The sequence below is a fragment of the Chiloscyllium plagiosum genome, unplaced genomic scaffold (genome assembly GCF_037043375.1).
Source record: "Chiloscyllium plagiosum isolate Xiang-an unplaced genomic scaffold, Cpla_swu_hap1 HiC_scaffold_13, whole genome shotgun sequence".
NCBI classification, from domain to species: Eukaryota; Metazoa; Chordata; class Chondrichthyes; order Orectolobiformes; family Hemiscylliidae; genus Chiloscyllium; species Chiloscyllium plagiosum.
The window spans coordinates 42,144,431-42,170,897 of NW_028270151.1; the positions used below are offsets into that span (position 1 = coordinate 42,144,431).

The 26,467-nt window shown below is 41.5% G+C and overlaps 1 protein-coding gene across 1 annotated transcript in view; it reads left to right on the forward strand.

Annotated features, from left to right (window-relative positions):
• The window catches only part of LOC122556380 (arf-GAP with coiled-coil, ANK repeat and PH domain-containing protein 2-like), a 181,625-nt gene that overhangs the window by 43,438 nt on the left and 111,720 nt on the right, over positions 1–26,467 (forward strand). Inside the window, exons 3-4 of the mRNA XM_087993958.1 lie at positions 11,674–11,793; positions 18,991–19,044. Of these exons, the coding sequence (XP_087850084.1) occupies positions 11,674–11,793; positions 18,991–19,044 (174 nt within the window). The remainder of the gene's footprint in view (positions 1–11,673; positions 11,794–18,990; positions 19,045–26,467) is intronic.

Sequence of the window (26,467 nt, forward strand, 5' to 3'; positions counted from 1 at the left end):
GAGCTGAAGGTAGATGGTGGGCTTAGTGAGGAGGATAGTGATGACAAGCAAATCCATCATTGTGTATCTGTTAAATATGTCCAATATTTCAACAAGAAGGATGCCGAAAGTGGCTAAACAAATGAAATGGCCGGTGACCATGTGGGTGGTGTTGATCGGTAAAGCTTGTGAGCTATTTGCATCATTATCAGAGGAGGTAAAGAAAGCCATCTGAAGTGCATATGAACTCATGCCCGAAGCCGATAAACAATATTTCAAGAATCTAAGGAAAAAACCTGATTAAATGTACATGGAGTTTGAAAGAGATCAAAGCAAAGTAATTTTGATAGGTGGATAAGGGCATTGAAAATAGATCAAACATATGATGCTCTGATTGAGGTGGTTACTTTGGAGGAGTTCAAAAATTCAGTTCACAAGGCAGTGAGAACTCATGTGGAAGAGCAAAGTCAAAACTGCAAGTTTAGCAGCGGAAATGGCTGCTGGGTTGGTTTATAAATCAAAGTTTGGCTTTCAAAATCCATTTCTGTCTGAGGGATAGAATTTGGTGAAAAAACAAATCCACAGGTGATGAGGGAAAAGCTGGTGTGTCCAGGACAGTAAGAAACCACAGAAGATTGTGTGCATACCCAGACCATCACAGATATCCAGACCATCACAGACAACCTCCCAACCCTGCAGAAAGGCTGCCAACATCAAAGGCCTCCTGCCCCGATTTCATGCTCGCTTCCAACCTCTGGTCAGAGAATAGACAATAGGTGCAGGAGTAGGCCATTCTGCCCTTCGAGCCTGCACCACCATTCAATATGATCATGGCTGATCATCCTTAATCAGTATCCTGTTCCTGCCTTATCTCCAGAACCCTTGATTCCACTATCCTTGAGAGCTCTATCCAACTCTTTCTTAAATGAATCCAGAGACTGGGCCTCCACTGCCCTTGGGGAAGAGCATTCCACACAGCAACCACTCTCTGGGTGAAGAAGTTTCTCCTCATCTCTGTCCTAAATGGTCTACCCCGTATTTTTAAGCTGTGTCCTCTGGTTCGGCACTCACCCATCAACGGAAACATGTTTCCTGCCTCCAGAGTGCCCAATCCTTTAATAATCTTATGTCTCAATCAGATCCGCTCTTAGTCTTCTAAACTCAAGGGTATACAAGCCAGTCGCTCCAGTCTTTCAGCGTAAGGTAGTCCCGCCAATCCAGGAATTGACCTCGTGAACCTATGCTGCACTCCCTCAATAGCCAGAATGTCTTTCCTCAAATTTGGAGACCAGAACTGCACACAATACTCCAGATGTGGTCTCACCAGGGCCCTGTACAGCTGCAGAAGAACCTCATTGCTTCTGTACTCAATCCCTCTTATTATGAAGGCCAGCATGCTATTAGCTGCCTTCACTACCTGCTGTACCTGCATGCTTATCTTCATTGACTGACTGGTGCACAAGAACACCCAGATCTCTTTGTACTGCCCCTTTACTACCTAAATGGAATCAATTTAGGTAATCTGCCTTCCTGTTCTTGCCACCAAAGTGGATAACCATCCATTTATCCACATTAAACTGCATCTGCCATGCATCTGACCACTCACCTAACCTGTCCAGGTCACCCTGTAATCTCCTAACATCCTCCTCACATTTCACCCTGCCACCCAGTTTAGTATCATCAAATTTGCTAATGTTATTACTAATACTATCTTCTATGTCATTAATATATATTGTAAAAAGCTGCAGTCCCAGCACTGATCCCTGCGGTACTCCTGGTCACTGCCTGCCATTCCGAAATGGAGCTGTTTATCACTACTCTTTGTTTCCTGTCAGCCAACCAACTTTCAATCCAAGTTAGTACTTTGCCCCCAATACCATGCGCCCTAATTTTGCTCACTAACCTCCTATGTGGGACTTTAGCAAAAGCTTTCTGAAAGTCCAGGTGCACTACATCTACTGGATCTCTCTTGTCCACTTTCAGAGTTACATCCTCAAAAAATTCCAGAAGATTAGTCAAGCATGATTTCCCCTTCATAAATCCATGCTGACTCTGACCTATCCTGTTACTACTATCCAGATGTTGTAATTTCATCCTTTACAATAGACTCCAGCATCTTTCCCACCACTGAGGTCAGACTAACTGGTCTATAATTTCCTGCTTTCTCTCTCCCACCTTTCTTAAAAAGTGGTACAACATTAGTCACCCTCCAATCCACAGGAACTGATCCCGAATCTATTGAACTCTGGAAAATTTTCATCAACGCATCCACGATTTCTCGAGCCACCTCCTTCAGTACCCTGGGATGTCGACCATCAGGCCCCGGGGACTTATCAACCTTCAGACCTAACAGTCTCTCCAACACCAATTCCTGGCAAATATAAATTCCCTTCAGTTCAGGTCCTTCAGCCACAGTTGCCTCAGGGAGATTGCTTGTGTCTTCCCCAGTGAACACAGATCTGAAGTACCAATTCAATTCTTCTGCCATTTCTTTGTTCCCCGTAATATATTCCCCTGTTGCTGTCTTCAAGGGCCCAATTTTAGTCTTAACCATTTTTTTGCCTTTCACATACCTAAAAAAGCTTTTACTATCCTCCTTTTATATTTTTGGCCAGTTTACCTTCATACCTCACTTTTTCTCTGCGTATTTCCTCCTTAGTAATCTTCTGTTGTACTTTAAAACCTTCCCAGTCCTCCGTTTTCCCACTTATCTTTGCTATGTTATACTTTTTCTCTTTTAACTTTATATGTTTCTTAACTTCCCTCGTCAGCCACGGCCACCCATGCCGCCTCCTAGGATCTTTCTTCCTTTTTGGAATGAACTGATCCTGCATCTTCTGCATTATACATAGAAATATCCGCCATTGTTCCTCTACTGTCATCCCTGCTAAGGTATTGCACCATTGAATGTTGGCCAGCTCCTCCTCCATTGCTCCATAGTTCCCTTTATTCAACAGAAATATTGTCACTTCCAATTGTACCCTCTCCCTCTCAAATTGCAGATTGAAGCTTATTGTATTATGGTCACTACTTCCCAATGGCTCCTTTACTTCGAGGTCCCTGATCAATTCTGGTTCGTTACACAATACCAGATCCAGAATTGCCTTCTCCCTGGTAGGCTCCAGCACCAGCTGTTCTAAGAATCCATCTCTGAGGCACTCCACAAAGTCTCTTTCTTGAGGTCCAATACCATCCTGATTCTCCCAGTCTACCTGCATGTTGAAATTCCCCATAACAACTGTAGTAACATCTTTGCGACAGGCCAGTTTCAGCTCCTGATTCAACTTCCATCCGACATCCAGACTACTGTTTGGGGGCCTGTAGATAACTCCCAAGAGGGTCTTTTTACCCTTAGAATTTCTCAGCTCTATCCATAATGACTCTACATCCCCTGACTCTAGGTCCCCCTGGGCAAGGGACTGAGTATCATCCCTTACCAACACGGCCACCCCACCCCCTCTGCCTGTCAGTCTGTCCTTACGATAGCACGTGTAGCCTTGAATATTCATTTCCCAGGCCCTGTCCACTTGAAGCCACGTCTCAGTTATCCTCACAATATCGTATCTGCCAATTTCCAAAAGAGCCTCAAGCTCATCCATCTTATTTCTAATGCTTCGTGCATTCATATATAGTATTTTTAATTTGTTACTGCCCTCACCTTCCTATCAATCCTATTTCACTCAACCTTACAGCATGATCCCTTTTTTGAGTTTTCTGCTTCATTGATACAGTTGTCTTTCTTGACTTCCCTTGTTCTAACTTTCCCTTCAATTTCCTCCTTCAACGTCCAGTTTGTCCACCCCCGGTAATTAGTTTAAACATAGCTGTGTTGCAGTTGCAAACCTGCCTGCCAGAATGCTGGTCCCCAACCTATTAAGGTGCAAACCGTCTCTCTTGTATAATTTATGCTTACCAGAAAACATACCCCGGTGATCCAAGAATTTAAATCCTTACTTCCTGCACCTGTTCCCCAGCCACAGGTTCAGATCCATTATCTCCCTGTTTCTGGCCTCACCAGCCTGAGGAACTGGAAACAAACTGGAGATAACCACCCTGGACATTTTCCTATCAGCCTTCTTCCTAGTTCTCCGAAGTCCCACTGTAGTATGTTCCTACTCTTCTTCCTGACATCATTTGTGCCGACATGTACCACCACCTCTGGCTCTTCACCTTCGTCCTTGAGGATTTCCTGCACTCTGTCTGTGATGTCTTTAACCCTGGCACCAGGAAGGCAACGCACCATCCTTAAGTCCCGCCACAAAAACCTCGGTCAGTTCCTCTTACTATGGAGTCCCCTATTACCACGGCTCTGTGCGATGTCTGACTCTTCCGCTCTGCCTCCATGCCAACTTGTGATTGACAGACCTGGCCGCCTCGTGGACTGGCAGTGTCATCTGTCTCTATTGTTTCCAAAAGATTCAACTTGTTCCTGACAGGTACTTCCCCCGGGGTCTCTTGCACCTGTCTCCTCTCTGCCTTCCTCATTGTCTGCTCTCTTCTGGTACGATTGGTATAATAACCTCGCTGAAGGTCTTGTCCAGAAAGATCTCGTTCTCTCGGATGAGCCTAAGGTCCTCGAGTTCTTTCATCAGTGCTGCAATATGCTCTGTCAGTAGCTGAACGTGCACGCACTTTCCACACTTATATGAGCCAGACACACCACAGTCGTTGACCTCCCACATCACATCAAGCACGTAGCACACTGAACCAGCTTGGCAGTCATGTCTTCACCCTTTTCAATTGTGGCGTAATCACTTCACTTAACCTCCTTGTCAAAGACTCTTGAGCTAAAGCCTCACACTTCAATCCACAGGAACTTCCTTGGACCCTCTTTTTGGGGCAAGTCTGTGGGCTTTTAATTTAGGTTGGAAGAGGGTGGGAGGGAGGCCCTACTTTGTAGGACCTGGGGTCTAAAACACACCCATTCAAATAACAATCACTTACCTTCCCAACCAGCTTTGCGCTCTGGCTTCACTTCTGCCCAGCACCCGCCATTCTCTGCTGCAAAAAGCAGTATAGAGTTTGAATACATGCACAAACAGGTTCAGGAACATCTTCCCTGCTATTAAACTGCTGAATGGACCTCCTCTAACTTCAAATGATGTTGGTCTTGCTTTGTGCACCTCCTGTGTAACCGTAAGCTTGTATGTCTTGCTCTCTACACCCTGTGATCTGTGTGGCCTTGTTTGTTATGATCTGCCTGTACTGCTTTTCACTGTATTTAGATACGTGTGACTACAATAAATCAAATTATTCTTTAGAAGTGGAATATGTCTTTTGGTGTTACCTTGATTTGTTTTTCTACTGTTGTGCCTTTTAACTTTGCAGTCTACTATAGCAAGTCAGTCTTACTGAAAATTAGAAAAATGTGAAGTCCTTCCATTTAAATGCATTCTTCATTTATGCAATACTTACTGTGTATCTGTTTGCCACAGTGACTCGTGTTTGCTAATCCATGGTTTTCCAGGAGTAAATGTGCACTGTGCTTGAGTTGCATATTGAGCTTGTGTAGTCGGCCATTTTCACAATTTTCAAAAATCAACTGTGGAATTCTCATGAATACATGCCTGCAAATGGCAAGACATGACTGTGTTATTGAGTTTAAGACACTAGTTTAGTTTCAGACCCAAGTTTCTGATTATCAAACTGAAAATGAAATTCTGTCATGCTGCAACCACTCTTGCCCAAAGAATCCTTTTCTATGAGCTCATTCATTTTAATCCTGTTTTTATTTTACATTAGCAGGTCTAAATTGGCCTGTTCACTGATTTCATTCTAAAATTGTTTTTCTAAGAAATTAACTTGAATACACTCTGTGAACTCATCTCCTGGACTACCTTTGCCAATTTAATTCATCCAATCACCTGAAGGTAAATTTTGCTATGATTAATGCAGTACCTTTTAATATACGCTTTCATGATTTCTTGAAGTGTACTCTGTTCAACAGTTAGCTACTGTTAGCTACTGAAGGACTACCAGTCACCAGTGACTTTCTTCGCTTGCTACTCATCTGACTAAAATTGATTCTACATCTTTTTGAGCTAAGATCGTTTCTCTCTGCTGTACTACTGAGCAGTCCAATATCCTTTATCCTTTCTTAATAGTTTTCCAAAATGTCAAATATCTTTTGAATATGCAGTTCATGTTTTGCACATCTTGCAACTATGCTTCTGCAATGACTATTTTGTATACGTGCTCGCTTATTTCAGTTGTGCTGTTAATTCATCTAAGTAGTTGCAACTGCTTAAGTGCATTTTCTTTCCTACTCTGGGCCTTTTTGCTGAAGAACTGTTTAAAGTTGTACTCTGTTCTTTCCTGCCACAGTATAGTTCCTTGTTGCTGCTTTGCACTTTTGGGTCCTTTTTTATTCCTCCCTCCTAACACTTCGTATCATGTGGCCCCCAAGCTGTAGGTTAAATCCCTGTTTGACATTCTGATGCACTCCGAATATCATTCTGATGTTCTCGGTTATTTTCACAGCTTTCCTTCCTAGCCTCTGCATTGATTTTTTTTATTTCAAATGATTTCAACAGCCAATCATTTCTTCCTGTTCTCTTCTGGGTTTACCGCTCTGCTATTCTCCTGTAACTTCACCCTCAATGTCATTAGATTCCTTACACTGGAGATGCTCTGTCAAGCCTCCCATCCAGACTCAGCCCTTCACCCAATCTTGTAACCTTTCATTTGTCATGGCTAATTCACTGAGCCTGCAATCCTTGGACACTATGGGCAATTTGGCATGATTAGTCCATGTAACCCCCACGTTCCTGGAATGTGGGTGGAAACTGAAGTACCTGCGCAGACACAGGAGAATGTGCAAACTTGTAGATAGACACAGGGCTGGAATCCAACCTGAGCCCTTGATGCTCTGAAGCAGCGGTACTAACCAATCAGCCGCCATGCTTCTATTGACTGCTGCCCTCAAGACTGCAGTAATTCGTAATACCAATAAGGTAATCTCTGCTTGCTTTTCTTGAATCGCCTTCCACTCTCTCGTTGCTACTGTCAAACCCTTCTTCTTCATACACCTTTGGCAGGGAAGCTTGCTTGCAGTTGCAGTCAGAACCACAGCTATCCTCGACTCTAGCTGTTTTGTTCACCATGATATTATTGCACTTCCTGATCTGCTTGACTCTCTCATACCGCTACCTTTTGGCCTCAGCATTACTTTCTGAGGATTCCTCCAGGCCCTGATCTCTGCGCTCTCAAGTCCAAGGATTAAAGATTTTAAAAGAATATTATGTACAATTCAAGTCAGAGTTGTACTGCATGGAAACAGACCCTTCAGTCCAACTTGTCAATGCAACCGGATATCCTAAACTGAGAGTCCCATTTGTTAGCATTTGGCCCATATCCCTCCAAACCTTTCCTATTCATATACCCATCCAGATGCTTTTTAAATATTGTATTTGTACCAGCATCCACCACTTTCTCTTGCAGCCCATTTTATACATGCACCACCCTCTGCATGATTTGGATGTGAACAGGTCCCTTAATTTTTTTTTACGATTGGATTCCCTGCAGTGTGGAAACAAGACCTTTGGCCCAACTGGTCCACACCGACCCTCTGAAGAGTAACCCACTCAGACCCATTTCCCTCTGACTAATGCACCTAACACTATAGGCAATTTAGCCTGGCCAATTCACCTAACCTGCACATCTTTGGACTGTGGGAGGAAACCGGAGGAAACCCCCACAGTCACTGGGAGAATGTGCAAACTCCATACAGACAGTTGCTCAAGGCTGGAATTGAACCTGGGACCTTGGTGCTATGAGGCAGCAGTGCTAACCACTGAACCACCGTGCTGTCCTAAAAACTATGCCCTCGAGTTTTAGACTCTGCTACATTGGGGGGGAAAAGACCCTGTCTATTTATCAAGTCTGTGACCCTCCTGATTTTATAAACCTGGATAAGGTCACCCCTCAACCTCTGACACTTCAGGGAAAATAGCCCAAGTCCGTGGGCAGCACGGTGGCACAGTGGTTAGCACTGCTGCCTCACAGCGCCAGAGACCCAGGTTCAATTCCTGCCTCAGGCGACTGAGTGTGTGGAGTTTGCACATTCTCCCCGTGTCTACGTGGGTTTCTTCTGGGTGCTCAGGTTTCCTCCCACTGTCCAAAGCAATGTGCAGGTTAGGTGAATTGGCCATGCTAAATTGCCCGTAGTTTTAGGTGAAGGGGTAAATGTAGGGGAATCGGTCTGGGTGGATGCGCTTCGGTGGGTCGGTGTGGACCTGTTGGGCCAAAGGGTCTGTTTCCACACTAAGTAATCAAATCATTCAGCCTCCCACTATAGCTCAAACCCTTCAACCCTGGAACCATCTTTTCTGAACCTTTCAAGTTTCACAACATCCATCCTAGAGCAGGGAGACCAGAATTGAACACCGTATTCCAAAGGTGGCCTAACCAATGTCCTATACAGCTGCAACATGACCTCCTAACTCCTATACTCAACGTGCTGACCAAACGCCGCCTTTACTATGTTGTTTCCCTGTGACTCCACTTTTAAGGAATTATGAACCTGCACTCACTCTAAGGTCTTCATTCAGCAACACTTTCAGGACATTTACTATTAAGTGTATAAATCTTGCCTTGATTTGCCTTTCCAAAATGGATCAACTCACATTTATCTGAATTAAACTCCATCTGTCACTCCTCTGCCATTCTGATCAAGATCCTGTTGTAATCTGAGGTAATCTTCTTCACTGTCCACCTCACCACCAATTTTGGTGTCACCTGCAAACTTATTAACCGTACCTCCTATGTTCACATCTAAATCATTTATATAAATAACAAAACCCCATTGGACCCAGCACTATCTTGGTGACACACCACTGGTCATAGGCCTCCGGTCCGAAAAGCAACCCTCTATCACCAGCCACTGTCTTCTGCTTTCAAACCTGACGAAAGAGCAGTGCTCCAAAAGCTTGTGTTTTTCAGATAAATCTCTTCGACTAAACCTGGTGTCATGCAACTTCTGACTTTGTCTGCCCCAGTCACACTCTAGCACCTCCACATCACCCTACCTTCAATCCAGTTGTATATCCCAATGGCTAGTTATCTCTGTATTCTATGTGATCTAACCTTGTTAACCAGTTTACCAGAACCTTGTCGAATGCCTTGCTGAAGTCCATATGTATCATGCCCACTCCTCTGCCTCCATCAAACCTCTCTGATTTTTTGAAGACTACATAACAATCAAGCTTGTGAGTAATGATTTCCCATGTCCAAAGCCATGCTGACTATCCCGAATCGGTCCTTGCCTTTCCAAATACATGATAAATTCTATCCCTCAGGATCCTCTCCAACAACCTGCCATGACTGATGGCAGGCTCACTGGCCTGTAGTTTCCTGGCTTTTTCTTACCATGTTGCTTAAATAGTGGCACCATGTTGACCAACCTTCAGTATTCTGACACCTCATCTGTGACTATTGCTGATCCAAAAATCTCAGCACGGGACCATGTAATTGCTTCGCTAGCTTCTCGCAGACTTCTCAGGTACACCAAGCAGGTCCTGGGGGCTTTATTCACCTTTTTGCATTTGAAGGCGTCCAGCACCATCCCTTCTCTAATATGGACATTTTTTGAGGTGTGGCTATTTATTTCCCCATGTTCTCTAGCTTCCATATTCTTGTCCACAGTAAACGCTGCAAAATACTTGTTTAGTATCTCCCCCCACCTCCTGTGGTTCCACACATAAGTGGGTTTGCAGGGGCCCTGTTCTTTTCCCTAGTTACTGATTTGTCCTTTAATGTATTGTCGAATCCCTTTCGATTCTCCTTAACCCTATTTGCCAAAGTGATCTCATGTCTCTTTTTGCCCTATTATTTATTTGCTAGCAGATCCAGCTATTGCAAAAAAAGTGATAAGCCATGCGCTTGTCTGCCAGAACTGCTTCCTGTTGGAACATTCCTGAAATCAAAGATAACACCAAGCCTTTTTTTTTTCTGCATCCCGCCCCACATCCCACTTTCCTAAACTACTATCTTGGCCCTTTGTCTGGAGTTCCAAGGGTGAGAAATTTGTGGATTTCATTTGCTGTCAAGATTGAGACCAGATTGATCAATTGTTGCCACTTCCCTAACTCACTAAGAAACCCCCATTGCCCTCATCCCTCCATCTTGAAATTGCATCATTGTCAAATTTCCCATCTCCCTTGTTCCCTTTCTGAAATTATACTTTCCATGAGACCTGCCTGCTATCCTCTTGACGCTACAGGACCCTACAAAATTAGAAATCACTACCTCACACTGGAGTCAGGAAGGGAAATTTAATGTTACTAATGCTTCTGTCTGCTCCATCTTGTTCTTCAAATCTGCCATCATCACCTTGGTTTCTCATGAAGTCAATTTCTGATCTCTCTCTCTGTCCTTGCAATTGTTGGTCTATCTCCAATCTCCTTTCTTTCTCTGATGTCCTTAACTCTGTTTCCTAAATTTCATGTCAGTCTTTCCTGAAGCTCAAACTTTGAGTCCTTTCTGATCGCATTGCCCTGGCCCAGTACTGAAACAGCTCTTACAGAATGTCACTTGTGACTCTGATGCAATCGTGATTAAAAGTAGGCTACCTCGCCTCATCCTTCTCAGCCAGTTTGCAGCTTTTGATGCAATTAATCACAGCATCCTCATCCTTCTGCACCATCATCCTGTGGTCTACTTTTGAAGCTTTTGTTATGTGGTTCCAGTTTTAACTATTTAATTGTTGCCAGATATTTGTCACCACTGACTTTTCTTCCCTTGCACATTGGTAGTGTTTTTCACCAACACTGAGCGTTACCTGCTTAGCACTTTGTTATCTCTACTGTCTTTAAATTCTATAGCAGGATTTTGCCAGAAATTTCATCCAGTTTAAAAATTAGGTAGATGTAAAACCCTGTCTCTAATTCTTGTGACAGTTTCTACCACCAACTCCATTCCTCATCCTGATAACTCTCCTCCAACTTCTCTTCCTCTTCCTTCTTTCTCACCCTGTCCCTTATCTCTCTCTCCCTCCCTCCCTCCCTCCCCTCTCTCCCTCCCCTCTCATCTCATCTCATCTCTCATCCTCCCCATCTCTTTCCTCTGCCCCCCTTCTCTTCTCCCCCCCCACTACAAATGTTTGTAGCATTTTTAGTTTTTAATTGAGTTGGATATAATTGGATTCACTGTGTCCTGTTATCACTGCAAAACATTATTTATATTTCTCTCACTTTTATTTCTTGAGTTACCTTCGTATCGCAAGGATTTATCCTTGACTGCTCTTATTTCTCATTTGCGTGCTGCCCTTGGTGTTAGGATACAAAATGCAAAATTACTTTTCATATGTACACTGACAAGTACCAGTTTTACCTCACCATGATTTCTTTAGACGTCTCTACTACTGCCAAGTTGTCTAATTGCTTAACCACCATCCCTTACTAGATGAGCAGAAAGTTTCTCTAATTAAATATTGGAAATGCTGATGTTTTTGTGCCTGTTCCAAGCTCTGTTCTTTTGTTTATTTACTCCATCCCCTTCCCTGGAAACAATCTGACATTAAGCTAGTCTTCTCACAAGCTTGGTGTTACATTTAACCTCCTACTTCCACACAACTTCTCTTGAAACCTTTTTGTTACCTCTGAACGTGAGTATTCTTGCAGTTCTGATTTTCTCTCCTGTATTGTAACTTTTTTTAAACTTGAGGTAATTAAATTATAACTTTTTTTCCTGTTATAGGTTGTTAAGCTGTGTGCTGGAATGATAGATGCTGGAAAGAACTTTTGTAATGCTAACAAGCAGTTTGTAAATGGAATTCGTGAGCTTGCCCATCAGTCTACCAAAGATGAAGTTATTGAGGTAAGACCCTGTTCTGAATAAATTGATATTAGAATAGTGGCTGAGTTTCTTTTGAAAGATAGTTGCAGGCTGATAGTTTAGTGACATAGGAGCTTACAGAAGGATACAGATAATATATGGGCAAGAACCCAACAGATGGAACGTAATATGGGAAAATATGAAGTGATTCATTTTGGCATGCAGAATGAAAGAGCAGAATGTCACTTAAGTGACCAAATGTGAAATTGCAAGGTGCAAAGGGATTTGGGTGTTGTAGTGTATGAGTCATACAGCATTTGTATGCAGGTAAAGTGCCATTAAAGCAAATGAAATGTTATCCTTTTGAGAAGAGTTGAGGATAAAAGTAAAAATATTATGTCCTAGTTATATAGGACCTTGGTGAGACTGCATTTCGAATGCTGTGTGCAGTTTTCTTCTTTTTTCATTTATGTAAGGCTGTAATTGCATTATCAAAGGTTTTATTGGGGATAGTTGTGATCGTGTGCAACTTGAAATACATAACAGTCGCAATCTCATTGAATGGCTGAGCAGGCTCGAAGGGTTGAATTGTCTATTTCTGCTACTATTTCGTAAGATTTCTATTTAAACTTCCTGCAAGATGGCGATCGATTAGAGCTTCTAAGCTAGAGCTCATCTAGCCTGACTGCATCTTTTATCTTTCGTTTTCCTTGCTTACCACTTGAGCTTGATCAGTGACAGACCTTGAAAGAGCCTAGTGTGGACTTAAGTGAACCCTTCCTTCCTTTCTGGGATGAGCACGGGATCTGGCGTCTGAATCTGTGAAAGTGACATCGGCGATGTAGACTTAGCGGTAAAAGATGGCACCTGAGGATTGGTGACATGATTGTTGGGTCCGACACTGGCGGCAGCGAAGCAGTGGCAGGATGGCATAACATTGACATCGAAGTGGTCCATTGGTAGGTCCGGTGCAGGTGGAGGAGAATCAGCCCAGCAGCAAGAGAGCACCTGAAGATCAGTGACTTTGCCATTTGTTGGGTCCAGTGTAGATGTCAGTGAGGTGGTGGAAGTGGGATAACTGCCCTTGGTGACAAGCTGGCTCAGGATTGATTTACTGTCTTTAAGGTCTATCTTTTTTTCCCTATTCTTAAATTATGAAAGATGGCGTCAGATTGTGGTGACATTTGAAACCTTTTTCACTGTTTTACAGTTTTCTTAATGTAAAATGTGACATCATTCGATTAAATTATAATTCAATTAGAGAAAAAAAATTGAAGAGTGTTTAGAAAATAATGGCGTGATAAGTCTCCCATGTCCAACTCAATTGCATAGACCTAACTTGTTTTCTTTTTGACAAAGCTACATTTGAGTGGAGACAGAGCATTTTGAGTGATGCCTTCTCTCCAGTTTGCACTGATTCTTGGGAAAACTTCAACAGATGACAATCTTTGGCTGTCTCCTGTTTTTCATCAACATGCTGCCTCTTGACAATATCTCAATATGTTGTCTTTCTGCTGTCAAGTTGCTTGTGATATCCAGTCCTGGACAAGATAAAACTTTCTGCAAGCATTGGTTAGACTTGAGCCATCATCTTTATCCTCCATAATGTTCTTCCAAGTAATTGATTTGTATTTGAGAAATGTTTGATCATAGGAAATAACGGCACAGTAAAAAGTTGCAGAGTGAGAGCATTCATCATTCTGAGTACATACTTTAATATTTTAAAAGCGTGGCGCCAAATTATTAAGGCATGAATAACTCACTTGACTTGCAGTCAATATTTGTCATTTCTTTGGGTTATTTTAAGAGTTTGATTCATCAGAAATGTTCTAGTGAGAGTAAGTGAGGCAGGTAGGGGGATTCTGAGTTCAGGAGTGGAGGAGCCTCAGTCCTTGACTTTGCTCAACAGGTATGAAATTTTTGTCCCTGTATGGATGAGGAAAGGGGCTGTGGATGGGATGAGCCAGCTGGCCATGGCACCATGGTGCAGAAGGCTATTTAAGAAGGGGGAGCAAAAAGACAAGTAGTTGTTATAGGGGATTCTATAATTAGGGGGACAAATAGTATCCTTTGTGAGCCGGATCGGGAGTACCGCATGGTGTGTCTTGCCTGCCCGGTGCCAGGGTGCCGGACATCTCCGACCGCTTGAAAGGATATTGGAGGGGGAGGATCCAGTTGTTGTGACCTACGTTGGCACAAATAACATAGGCAAGGCTGGGAAGGAGGACCTGTTTGGGGTGTATCAAACAGTAGGAAGGAAATTGCAGAACAGGTTTTTCGAGGGTCATAATCTCTGGATTACTGCCCAAACCACGTGCTAATTGGCATAGGGATAAGACAACTAGAGAAGTAAACACGTGGCTTAGATTGGTTTGGGAAAGAGGGATTCTACTTCATGGGGCATTGGCATCAGTTTTGGAACCGGTGTTTGGTGGGGGTTCAGGAATGCTGTTAAACATCCAAGGATTTACAACTTATTAAAAAGAGAGTGAGGTAGGCAGTGGAGGCAGCGTTGTCTTGTTAGTTAAGAATGAAATTAAATCTATGGCACTGAATGACAAAGGGTCAGATGATGTGGAGCCTGTGTGGGTGGAGTTGAGGAACCACAAAGGCATAAAAACCATAATAGGAGTTATGTACAGACCTCCCAGCAATGGTCAGGACCAGGGGCGCAAAATGTACCAGGAAATAGGGCATTTCAGAAAGGCCAGGTCATGGTGATTATGGGGACTTCAATAAGCAAATGGACTGGCTGGTGGATCCAGAGAAGGGGAATTCATGGAATGCTTACAGGATGGCTTTTTGGTGCAGCTTGTGATGGAGCCCATAAGGGAACAGGCTATTCTGGACTTAGTGCTATGTAATGAGCCAGACTTTATAAAATATCTTAAAGTAAAGGAATACTTAGGAGTCTGCGATCATAATATGGTAGAGTTCAGTAGGCAGTTTGAAAGAGAGAAGACAAAATCTGATGTAATAGTGTTATATTTAAATACAAGTAATTATAGGGGCATGAGAGAAGAACTGATGAAAATTGACTGGAAGCAGAGCCTAGTGGGGAAGGTAGTAGAGCAACAATGGCAGGAATTTCCGAGTGTAATTGAGGGCAAAGTACAGAGGTTCATCTTAAAGAAAAGAAACTTTATCGCAGTGAGCAGGGGTGGGGGGAGGTGGGATTAAACAGCCATGGCTGATAAAGGAAGTCAGGAAATGTGTAATAGAAAAAGAGAGAGCCTATAAAGTGGCCAAGAGCACTGAGAAATCAGAAGATTGGGAAGACTACAAAAACAAACCGAGGATAACAGAGAAATAAGGAAGGAGAGGATCAAAAATGTAGGTAAGCTAGCCAGTAATATTAGAAATGATAGTAAAAGTTTCTTTCAGTACATAAGAAACAAAATGAGAGGCAAAAGTAGAAATTGAACTGTTCCAAATTGATGCAGGAAGGCTAGTGATGGGCGATAAGGAAATAGCTGAAGAACTTAAGTACTTTGTGTCACTCTTCATGGTGGAAGACATGAGTAATATCCCAACAAATAAGGAGAGTCAAGGGGCAGAGTTGTGTATGGTAGCCATTACAAAAGAGAGAGTGCTAGAAAAGCTAAAAGGTCTAAAAATTGATAAATCTCCTGGCCTAGAGTTCTGAGGGTAGGTAGACAGGCACGTGGTTCTGAGGTGATGGGGAGGCTGCAGAAAGATTTAGACAGTTTCGGAGAGTGATCCAAGAAATGGCTGATGGGCGGCACGGTGGCACAGTGGTTAGCACTGTTGCCTCACAGCGCTAGAGACCCGGGTTCAATTCCTGCCTCAGGCGACTCTCTGCACATTCTCCCCATGTCTGCGTGGATTTCCTCCAGGTGCTCCGGTTTCCTCCCACAATCCCAAAATGTGCAGGTTAGGTGAATTAGCCAGGCTAAATTGCCTGTAGTGTTGGGTGAATGGGTAAATGTAGGGGAATGGGTCTGGGTGGGTTGCGCTTCGGCGGGTCGGTGTGGACTTATTGGGTCGAAGGACCTGTTTCCACACTAAGTAATCTAATCTTCAATGTGAGCAAATGTGAGGTCTTGCACTTTGGAAAAAATAGTCCAGGCATGGACTATTTTCTAAACTGAGAAAATTCATAAAGCCAAAGTGCAAAGGGATCTGGGAGTGCTAGTCCACGGTTCTCTTTAAGGTTGACTTGCAGGTTGAGTCCGTGGTTAAAAAAGCAAATGTAATGTTGTCATTTATCTTGAGATTTGTAATGTAAAAGTAACTATGTGCTTCTGAGACTTTTTATAAAGCTCTGGATGGACCCCATTTAGAATACGGTGTCCAGTTTTGGGCCCCACACCTCAGTAAGGACATATTGGCACTGGAGCGTGTCCAGCGGAGATTCACATGGATGATCCTTGGAATGGTAGGCCTAACATATGATGAATGGCTGAGGACCCTGGGATTGTATTCATTAGAGTTTAGAAGGTTGAGGGGAGATCTAATAGAAACTTACAAGATAATGCATGGCTTAGAAAGGGTGGATGCTGGGAATTTGTTCCCGTCAGGCGGGGATACTAGGACTGTGGGCACAGCCTTAGAATTAGAGGGGGTCAATTTAGAACTGAAATGAGGAGACATTTCTTCAGCCAGAGAGTGGTGGGCCTGTGGAATTCATTGCCATGGAGTGCATTGGAGGCCAGGACATTAAATGTCTTCAAGGCAGAGATTGATAAATTCTTAATCTCGAAAGGAATAAAGGGATACAGGGCGAATGTGGGTAAGTGGCATTGAAATGCGCATCAGCCATGATTGAATGGCGGAGTGGACTCGAAGGCTGAATGGTCTTACTTCCACTCCTATTTCTTATGGTCTTGTGACAAGTGCTGCTGCTACTTGTTAATAGTGTGAAACAGCTAGCTTCATTTGTTGCTGAAATGTTTGGGCTCTGTCGTACTTCCAGGGTAATGGGAGATAAATTGGGCATGTTTTAGCATAAAAGTACTGGCCTTGTGGCATACAGTATATAGCGAGAAATAATCTGGAGTCATTATTATCCCATAGGGTGGTGTTGATGTGCCCTGTTTCAACTTTGAGTTGTACAGAGAGCAAATAACTTGGGGTCTATTTTGAAGTTCTCCATTCAGCCAATCAGTTAGGTGTTCACCACTAACAATTTTCTGTTGTGAAGAGAAAACGTATGTATGCAAATGAGCAACGTGGTATAGTTTTAGTGCCAGTGTGATGCCAGGTATGTTAGACTGTTTATCCCAAGTTCTATCAAACACCTTTTCCCTTAGGCGGTTTGCAACAAAGAAGGTTCTGACTATACCCAACCAGCCTGTGGTTTCAAATTGCACTGGGAGTCATCAATAAGAGGTCTGATTCAGCAATTGAGCAACATTTGGTTAATTCAAAATTTGTGTGGAATTATGGTGGCAACGAATTGTAAATTGGGCTCAGTATAGAAAGCGTGCATGCACTGGAAGCAACATATAGAAATACACAGGGCCCTGTTCTTTTGTAGACCATACAGACACACACACACACTACACCTAGCTTAAGATTTAACAAAGCTTGACTGTTAATTGTCAATCAGCATTAATCAACGTGTTCTCCATGGCAACATCCGTCAATCAGATTCCACTTTCGGCTAATTAACCGTCTCCTCTTCTGCAATATAAATCTTGGTTTTCTCTTGAATTTGTGTTTTTACTAAAATGTCCTCACGAGTGCAAGAGAAAAGCTTTGACAAAATGGCTTCTCTTTTGAACTATGGGTAGTTCTTTGATAATGCGTGTTCGGGCAGTGCAATTTGCTTAAACTTTGCTGAGGGATTAAGCAACGGGAGTTTTGAGGACACTTGCCTGTGTTCATAAAAGCGCGATTCCAGCAGTGATGATTTCATGCACTTTGTTCTGCGTATGTGCTGATATCTGCACCAAAGTTTCCGCATTGTTCTGCACATATGCCAATGTCAGTGCTGATCTTCGTGCTGTTCTGCGCATGTGCTGATGTCAGTGCAGATCTTCGTGCTGTTTTGTGCATGTGCTGATGTCAGCTGCTGACAGCACAGCTTTCTGTGAGAAGTACTGTACAGAGAGCAGCCTTCCGAGAGGGATACATTGAGCAGCTTCCTGTGAAAGGTACGCTGCTCCTAAATTATCCCTTGTTTTGAAAATTGGAGAGGCATAGTGACAAGGATCTTAGCAAGAAGTGCCCTGGTGATGAAACTGTAGGTAGTGAATACAAAAGACAGGCTACAACACTGTAAAAGAAGCTAGATATTATAAGTGTTGTGAACTTAAGGAGAGAATGTCATATAGCTCGCTTAAGACGAATGAGGGTCTACCTTCTACACCATGATGACCCTCTATCCTGGCATTAACAATACTTCTAATGAAGTGTTAAAATTACTTTTTATTTCATTGATAAATATAATTTATACCTTCATTCAGGCTGTGCTATACTTTGTGTTTAACTTTTGGGTGATTTTTGAGTGATTTGAGAGTGTTTTTTTTTGTTGGTCTGTCCTAACATCACTTTTTATTCTCATAGGCCCCATTATTTATATTAAGTGAGGTTTCACTGGGGGTCAACTATAGTGTTATAGGAGAACTACCTGTACTTCAGTTTGACAAGTGTTGAATTTTTGTTTTGAATCTCACTAGAATCAGTGGCAAATGTCCAGAGTTCCCATTTCCGTTCCCATTCTTTACTTCTGTCTGAGAATAATCTGGACTATCTTGAAATCCGACTTGATCCTGAGCCTTTGTCACTTCCAGACTTGGTCAGCACAAAGTTGGAATAGCCAACCTTCTATCTTCACTTTTTGTAAATTATAGCTCACCCAAAGTTGTTTCCTGTAGTCTATCCCTCAATAGGTCCCAATTCTTTGCTATGTCTGTTGTTCTAGACGTGCATTGGCTACTGAACACCCAATTATTTTTCTTGTATTTAAGTCCTCCTTCTGCTCTATATGCTTTAACAGATGATAGCTCTCTTTTTCCAGGTCACCTGCTCTCTATCTTGTACAGTCTGAGAGTTTCCTAAAGTTTCCTAATTTTGAGCAACTTTCTTGACTTCATCCTTTGGCTCACTAATTCTTTTCCTCTTGTCATTTTGTGGGTTCTTAGTGTGTTTAACTTTGCACAATATCGCAATTTTAAATACAATCAGTTACATTTTTAGCTAATGAATTAAGAATTCCTTGTATGAAAACTAGTCAAAATTGACATCTTTGTTGGTTTTGTTTGCTTCCAATAGAACAGTCTGATGAGGTTTTCCGAGAGCCTTCACGAGATGGTCACTTTCCACGTGGTAAGTCAAAATTCTGGCAATGTTCTTGTGTCCTAATTGACATACATTTGTGTCATTTAAATTGAAGCTAAATAATTGAATTGCCATCAGACAACTTTACTGCATAGAAATCAGCAGTCTAATGTTTCTTTTATTGTGGAATGGGGTAAGGGCAATTTTTAAAAATTTAGTTATGGGATGTGGATGTCTCTGGCTAAGCTAATATTTAATGCCCATCCCCACCTGCCCTTAAGAAGGTGATGATGAGCTGCTTTCTTCGGTCATTCATGCTGAAACCACGAGTAGGAAGAGAATTCTAGGATTTTGAACTTGCGAAAATTAAGGAGTGACTATATAGTTCCAAGTCACAGTGAAGTTCATTTTGAGGGGAACATGTAGGTGGTTGTGTTTTCATGTATCTGCTGCATTTCTCTTTTTAAAGGTACTAAGAGATCATGGCTTTGGAAAGTGCTGTTGAAAGAGCTCAGGCAAGTTGCTGCAGTTCACCTTGCAAGTAGTGTACACTGCTGTCGTTTTGAAAGTGGTGAATAGAGTGCCATTCAATTGAGTTGCTTTGTCATGGATGGTGTGAAGTTTATTGAATGTTGTTGGATCTGCATCTGATCAGTCAAGTAAGAGGTATTTAATCATACTCCGATTTGGGCCCTTTGATTTTGGATAGGCTCTGTGGAGGTAGAAGATGAGTACTTGCTGCAGTGTTGATCCCCTTGAGCTGTTGAAGGGGATATTGCTAAAGTGTTGAAATACTGGGTCCAGCACAATATTTGAGATTGATTTTTCTTATCCTATTATGCTTTGAATACCCAGTCAGGTACTAATTGCATCACTGAATTTCATGAAATTTCTGACTGATACCAGGCTTACTGTTTTTGTTTTCTGCATCAAGCCACTGATCACGATTGAACTACAATCTGCTGACATTTGCTGATGCTTTTATTTTCTTAATATAATGTCCAAGAGGAAGCCATTTGATATGTCTCATCCTTGACTTTTTTTGAGTTCGTTGTTCCTACGTTTTTTTTGTTGCTGATGTAAACCAGTTATTTAATACAATGGGAATGGTATAATTGCTTACCATTTTCAGAAACCATCCGTCTGCAGATTTCATTTCATTTACAGATTTCATTTTTGTTTTCCCTTTTGGGAGAGCACATTACCCCCAATTTGAAATTATGCCAATTAGAAGCTGTTCAGTTGATGGCACATGGTTGGCTGGCAGTAATATATTCAAAACTTCATGCATGTGGATGTTGATCAAAGGTGTTTCACAAGGATGTTGCCTGCGATGAAAAATCTCCTTTATGATGAGAGACTGAATAGGCTGGGTTGGTTTTCCCTAGTGTGGAGGAGGCTGATTGGGGGATCTGATTGGAGTATTGAGTGTCGTGGAGGGCATAGATAGGTTGGATTGTGAAAATCTTTTACCCATGACAGATGTGTCCAAGACCAGCGGGCCTGAGTTTGAGATGAGATGTAAGTGGTTTCGAGGAGATCTGAGATTTGTTTTTCACCAAGAGAATAATAGAAATGTGTAACCTGTTGCCTGAGAGGATGGTTGGGGCAGATAATTTCAACTGGGCAAGCACTTAAAATGCCAAGGCATAGGCTATGGACGAAGCGCAGGTAAATGGAATTAATGCAGTTTGGTGTTTGTTGGTCAGACTTGTTGGGCTAAAGAGCCTGTTTCTATGTTGTATGACTTGCTGATTTAAATGGTAGGAGGAGCCTTGGCATAGTCTCAGCCAAAGTTCCTGGCAACTTCTGGGCTTTTCTCCCTTCAGTAATCGGTTTGATCCCAATCTTTTGAAGTTATGATATGTCCAAAAGAATGTGATTTTGATTTAATTTATTGTCACATGTATGTAAGTACAATGAAGAGCTTTGTTTACAAGCAGATCATAGTAAGCAAGGATATACAGATCATAGGGTGGAAAAAAAACTAGACAGTGACATACAAGTTGCATCGCACAGGGTGTGCACTGGCAAGTACAGATTCAGAATTTAACTTTAAAAGTGTAGAATGGTGATAAGAAATGTTAGAGTTCGATCTGCTGAGGGAGCTGACAAGGAGTTTGCATGGTTACAGCAAATGCCAACAATTGATTACCAACCATCCTTCAACTGTCCTTTTCTGCCTGTTTTTTAAAAAGAAAATCTTGTCCCTTATTAAGCTAGAATGATTCTTTCTTTACCTCCTGTACAGTTACTTCTGTTGTATTTATATATTGATTGCCATTAGTTGGCAAAGGTATGATGGACCAAATGTTTTATCATGTCACAATTTTATGATTACATAATCTGGCTAGTTATTTACATTTTAAATTCAAGACCGACATTAAATGAGGCTAAAATACTGTAAATGATTTTGTGGGGTCTACATCGCTGATATTGTCTATTGTTCGTAAACAACCTAAAATACTTCATACAGAATGAAAATAAATCCTATCTCTTGGTCACTCACCTGAGTGCAATAATGAACGGTTTAGGTGTGTATGTTATTTAATATGAGAAATATGTAGAAAGGTTACTAACCTATTTTATGTTAATGGTAACTAAGACTTTCTTTAAAAGTATCAGAACTATTATTATATAGCTACTGGGTCATATCTATTCATTGCAACAAGATTCTGAATTGCTTTGTTACCATGGAAGCCTATTTTTATTTCCTTGGTGAGTCATGGAGTAATGAGAATAGAGTCATGCTTAGATAAGTAGCTTGCTTTGTAATTTTATTACAGTAAGGAACAATGAATGAATAACAATACAAACATATTGTGACATGAATTTAAAAATGATTTAACTCCCCGCATTCCATTTGGCTAGATCACGGAAAGATCTTAACCATTCATAATACTACTTTTAAATGATTTTGTTCCAGTTAAAATGGATTATCACCTATGCATTAGGATAAAGTAGAAGCTTTAATTGTAGAATCACAAAGCTACATTTTTAGCATGCTGGTTTAGTTTAATTGTGTTGAACTCTAGTTTAAAAAAAAAAATCTGCCTGTACACTATTTACCTTTTTCAGTTATATCATTGAACACATTGTATCATGTAGAGAAGTTGCAATTTTATTACGTTTGTAAACTCTCAATATTGATTGTTGAATGACGAGTGCTTAATGCTAATTACACTTGCCTTCTCTCGGAGCCTCCCTACCACTTTCCCAGCCATGAGTAACATTTGAAACATAACAGGCAGTATACATTTTAAATTCAAGACAAGCATTAAATGAGGCTAAAATGCTGTAAATGATTTTGTGGGATCCAAATCACTGATATTGTGTACTGTTCGTAAACAACCTAAAATACTTCATACAGAATGAGGTTATAGAAAGGGAGGAACTTAGAACAGCCATTGTCATTTAGGGGACAAAGTACTGAGCAAACTGTTGGGATTGAAGATAGACAAGACTGAGGCTCTGGCCTGTATTCTGAAGGGAAGTGGGAAGCAACAGATCAATTAGTTTAACATCTATTGTTGCAAAGTTGTAAGAATCTATTGTTAAGGAAGTAATTAAAGGACATTTGGAAAGTCAAAACGCAATCTTAGTCAACATTGTTTTATAAAGAGTAAATTGTGTTTGACTAATTCGCTGAAGTTCATTGAAGATGTAACAAGCAAAGTGGATAATGGGGATCCTGTAGATGCAGTATGTCTGGACCTCCTCAAAGGCATTTGATAAGGTGCCGCATAAACGACTAATATGCAAAGTGGGATCTCTCAGGATTTGTGGTAATTCTACTAGCTTAAATAGAAGATTGGCTAACCAACGGAAAGCAAAAGTTGGGATAAATGGGTCTTTTATTTGTGGACAAAATGTAACTAGTTTTAGTGTCACAGGCTTTGGTCCTTGGGCCTTAACTATTCATGATCTATTAAAGACTTGGATGCAGGGATAGAAAGTATAACTATATTTGCAGGTTCCACAAAAATAGTGTAAGTGGAAATGAAAAAATAAGAAATTTACAAATGGATATGGAGAGGTGAGGTGAATGGGTCAAACTTTGGCAGATTTTTAATGTGGGCAAGTGTGACTTTATCCATTTTGGTCAGAAGATTAGAAAGGCAACTCCTTATCCAGATTGAGAACAACTTCACTGTTTGGGTGCAGAAAGATCTGGGTGTCTTCATACGTGAATTACAGAAAACTAGTATGCAAGTATATTATGCAATAAGGAAGATAAATGGAATTTTGGCATTTATTGCTCAAGGATTAGAGTTGGTGAGTCTTGCTGCAACTGTGCAAGACATTAGTGAGACCACACTTCGAGTATTGCAACCATTTGTGATCCCCTTATTTGAGGTATATACTTGCATTGGAGGCACTTCACAGCAGTTTCACTAGAGTGAGTCCAACGGTGAAGGGGTTTGTCCTATCAAGAGAGGTTGAGTACTTTAAACCCACTAATTTAGAAGATTGAGGGGAGCATGTTTCCACTGGTTGAAAAAAATGACAACTGGCCCTTAATTTGCAGAATGGCCTGCTTCTGCACCATAGACCCTTCTGTGATTCTGAGAGTTTTTATGGAAATTGTGGCATTTGCACCTTTCATAAATCACTGTAGAAAGTGAGTTTGATTTAATATGCAACTACCTGTTCAACAATGTATATTTCAAAGACCGTCACTTACTGCCCAGAAAAATGTCCTAGATATGTGGAGTTTCAAACTATCTGACAATAAGTTGGTGTAGAGTTTAAACCTCCGAATTAGAGAGGCAAAAATTGATCAGGGATAGTCAGCATGGTTTTATTCAAGGAAAATCATCTCTCAAACCTGATTGAGTTTTTCTTTGAGGAAGTTACGAAGAAGATAGTTGATGTTTATTTGAATTTTGGTAAAGTCTTTGACCAGGTTCCACATGGTAGACTAATTAATAAAGTTAAGTCACATGGGATTCAGTGTGAGCTTGCCAATTGGATACATAATGGTTGAATGGTAGTGGAGGGTTGATTTTCGAACTGGAGGCCTGTCACCAGTGATGTTCCACAGGGATTGGTTATGGGTCCTCTTGATGTCATTTATATAAATAATTTGGATGAGACTATAGAAGGCATGGTTAGTAAATTTGGCGATGACCTTAAAATTGGTGGTATAGTAGTCGGTGAAGAAGGCTATCTAAGATTGCAAATGGGTCAATGGGGGGCTGATAAATGACAGATGGAGTTCAATCTGGATAAATGCGAGGCATTGCATTTCCGTACAACAAACAAGGATAGGATGTAGGTTTGCTGACTGAGCTGGAAGGTTCATTTTCAGACATTTTGTCACCATACTAGGTAACCTCTTCATTGAGCCTCCGCACAGAGCACTGCTGATGTTTCATGCTTTCTATTCATATGTTTGGGTTTCCTTGGGTTGGTGAAACCCTAGCCAATCGCTCCTGCATCAAAGACATCTCTGAAGTGACTGCCAGACTACTCAGACCCCTTGGCATCATGGTAGCCCACAAACCGAGCAGCACACTAAAACAGCAGCTAATGACCCTATACAGACAACAAGCAAAACTAGCGCAATTTACAAAATACTGTGCAAGGACTGTAACAAACACTAAGTTGGACAAACAGGCAGAAAACTAGACACCAGGATACATGGACATCAACTAGCCACAAAACGACATGACCCTCTCTCACTAGTATCCTTTCATACCGATGAGGAAGGACGCCACTTTGGTTGGGACAACACATCCATCCTAGGATAAGCCAAACAGAGACATGCATGAGAATTCCTAGAAGCATGGTATTCCAACCGGAACTCTATCAACAAACACATTAACTTGGACCCCATCTACCACCCCCTGAGGGAAAAAAAAACCAGGAAATTCCATCACCAACTCTAGGAAACCCAAACATATAAATAGAAAGCAGGAAACATCAGCACTGCTTCATCCGGAGGCTCACTGAAGATGTTACCTCGTATGGTGATGAAATGTATGAAAATGAACCTTCCAGCTCCGTGAGCAAACCTAAATCCAGAACCTCCACCTAATTTTGAAATTTCCTTCCCAGCACACTGTTTCTTTTGTTTTTAGAGGGTGGCAGCAATGGTTCGTGATAACGTGACTGGTCTAGTAATCTAGAGCTCCAGACTAATGTTTTAGGGACATCAGTTCAAATCTCACTGTGGCAGATCAAACTTGAATTCAGTAAAACTCTGGAATTAAAAATTGGTCTATTGTCTTATTTTATAAACACAACTGGTTCACTAATGTGCTTTAAAGAAGAAAGTTTGTTGTCTTTTCTGGTCTTGCTAACTTGTGACTCCCACGTCCATGTGGTTCTTAAACAGTGTCTTATGGCAAAGCAAATAACTCTGTTGTATCAAAACCGCTACAAAGCTTAAAGGAATGAAACTGAATGGCCTACGTGATATTGACCTAGGTGCCACGAACACCACCAACAGAAACAATGCAAACTCCATAAATCCAATGTAGTCAATCCTGCAAAGTCCCTTTAATAACATCTATGGATTTGTGTCAAAAATTGGGATAGATATCTCAATTTTCCAAAATGCATTACATTCTGGAAAGGTGTTGTCAAGCTGGAAATTAACAAAATGAATTGCATTTTACAAGGGTGGGGGTTGGGTGTGGTGAGGTGGGGAGTCTAAAAGACAAACTAAAGTCTCTGGTCTATCATAGAGGACATGTTAGAATTGATCATTTAACAAAAGGTTAATTTGGAAGAGTTAGCATATTTCCAACAACCACAACCATCTTCCTTTTGTATTAGATACGTCTCCAACCAGTGCAGCATTTTCTGGGATTCCCATTGACTCCAGTTTTGTTAGGGCTCCTTGATGCCATTATTGATCAAATGCTGCCTTGATGTCATTCTTATCTCACCCACAAGTTCACGTACTTTTTTTTTGTTCATGTTTGATTCAAGTAACACCAGAACCTGAGTGTCCCTGACAGACTGAAACTGAGTGTTAATGAATAGTTTATTACTTTTGCAAGTGCTAGCTAATAGCACTGATGATCACCACTTTCATCACTTTGATAATGATGATAAAAGTAGACTGATATTTGTGGCAGTTACGTTGTATTTGTCCTACTCTTTGTGCATGGAAACAGTTGAGCAATTTTCACCTTGTTGGATAAATGCTATTGTTGTGGCTATACTAGGATTGTTAAGCTAGAGCTTCTGGAGTGCAAGACTTCACTAGAACTGCTGGAATGTTGTCAAGACCCACAGCCTTTGCGGTATTCGTGCTTTCGGCTATTTCTTGATCTACAGAGGGGTGAATTACATTGAAAACTGTCACTTGGGAAGAGATTGAAATAGATCATCCACTTGATGTTGCTGGCTGAAGTTGGATGTAAAAATTTCAGGTTTGTCATATGTAATGGGCTGCAGTTGTGGAACTTTTAGTTCCTCCTGTTAATGACTTACTTGCCCACCACCATTCATGAGTAGG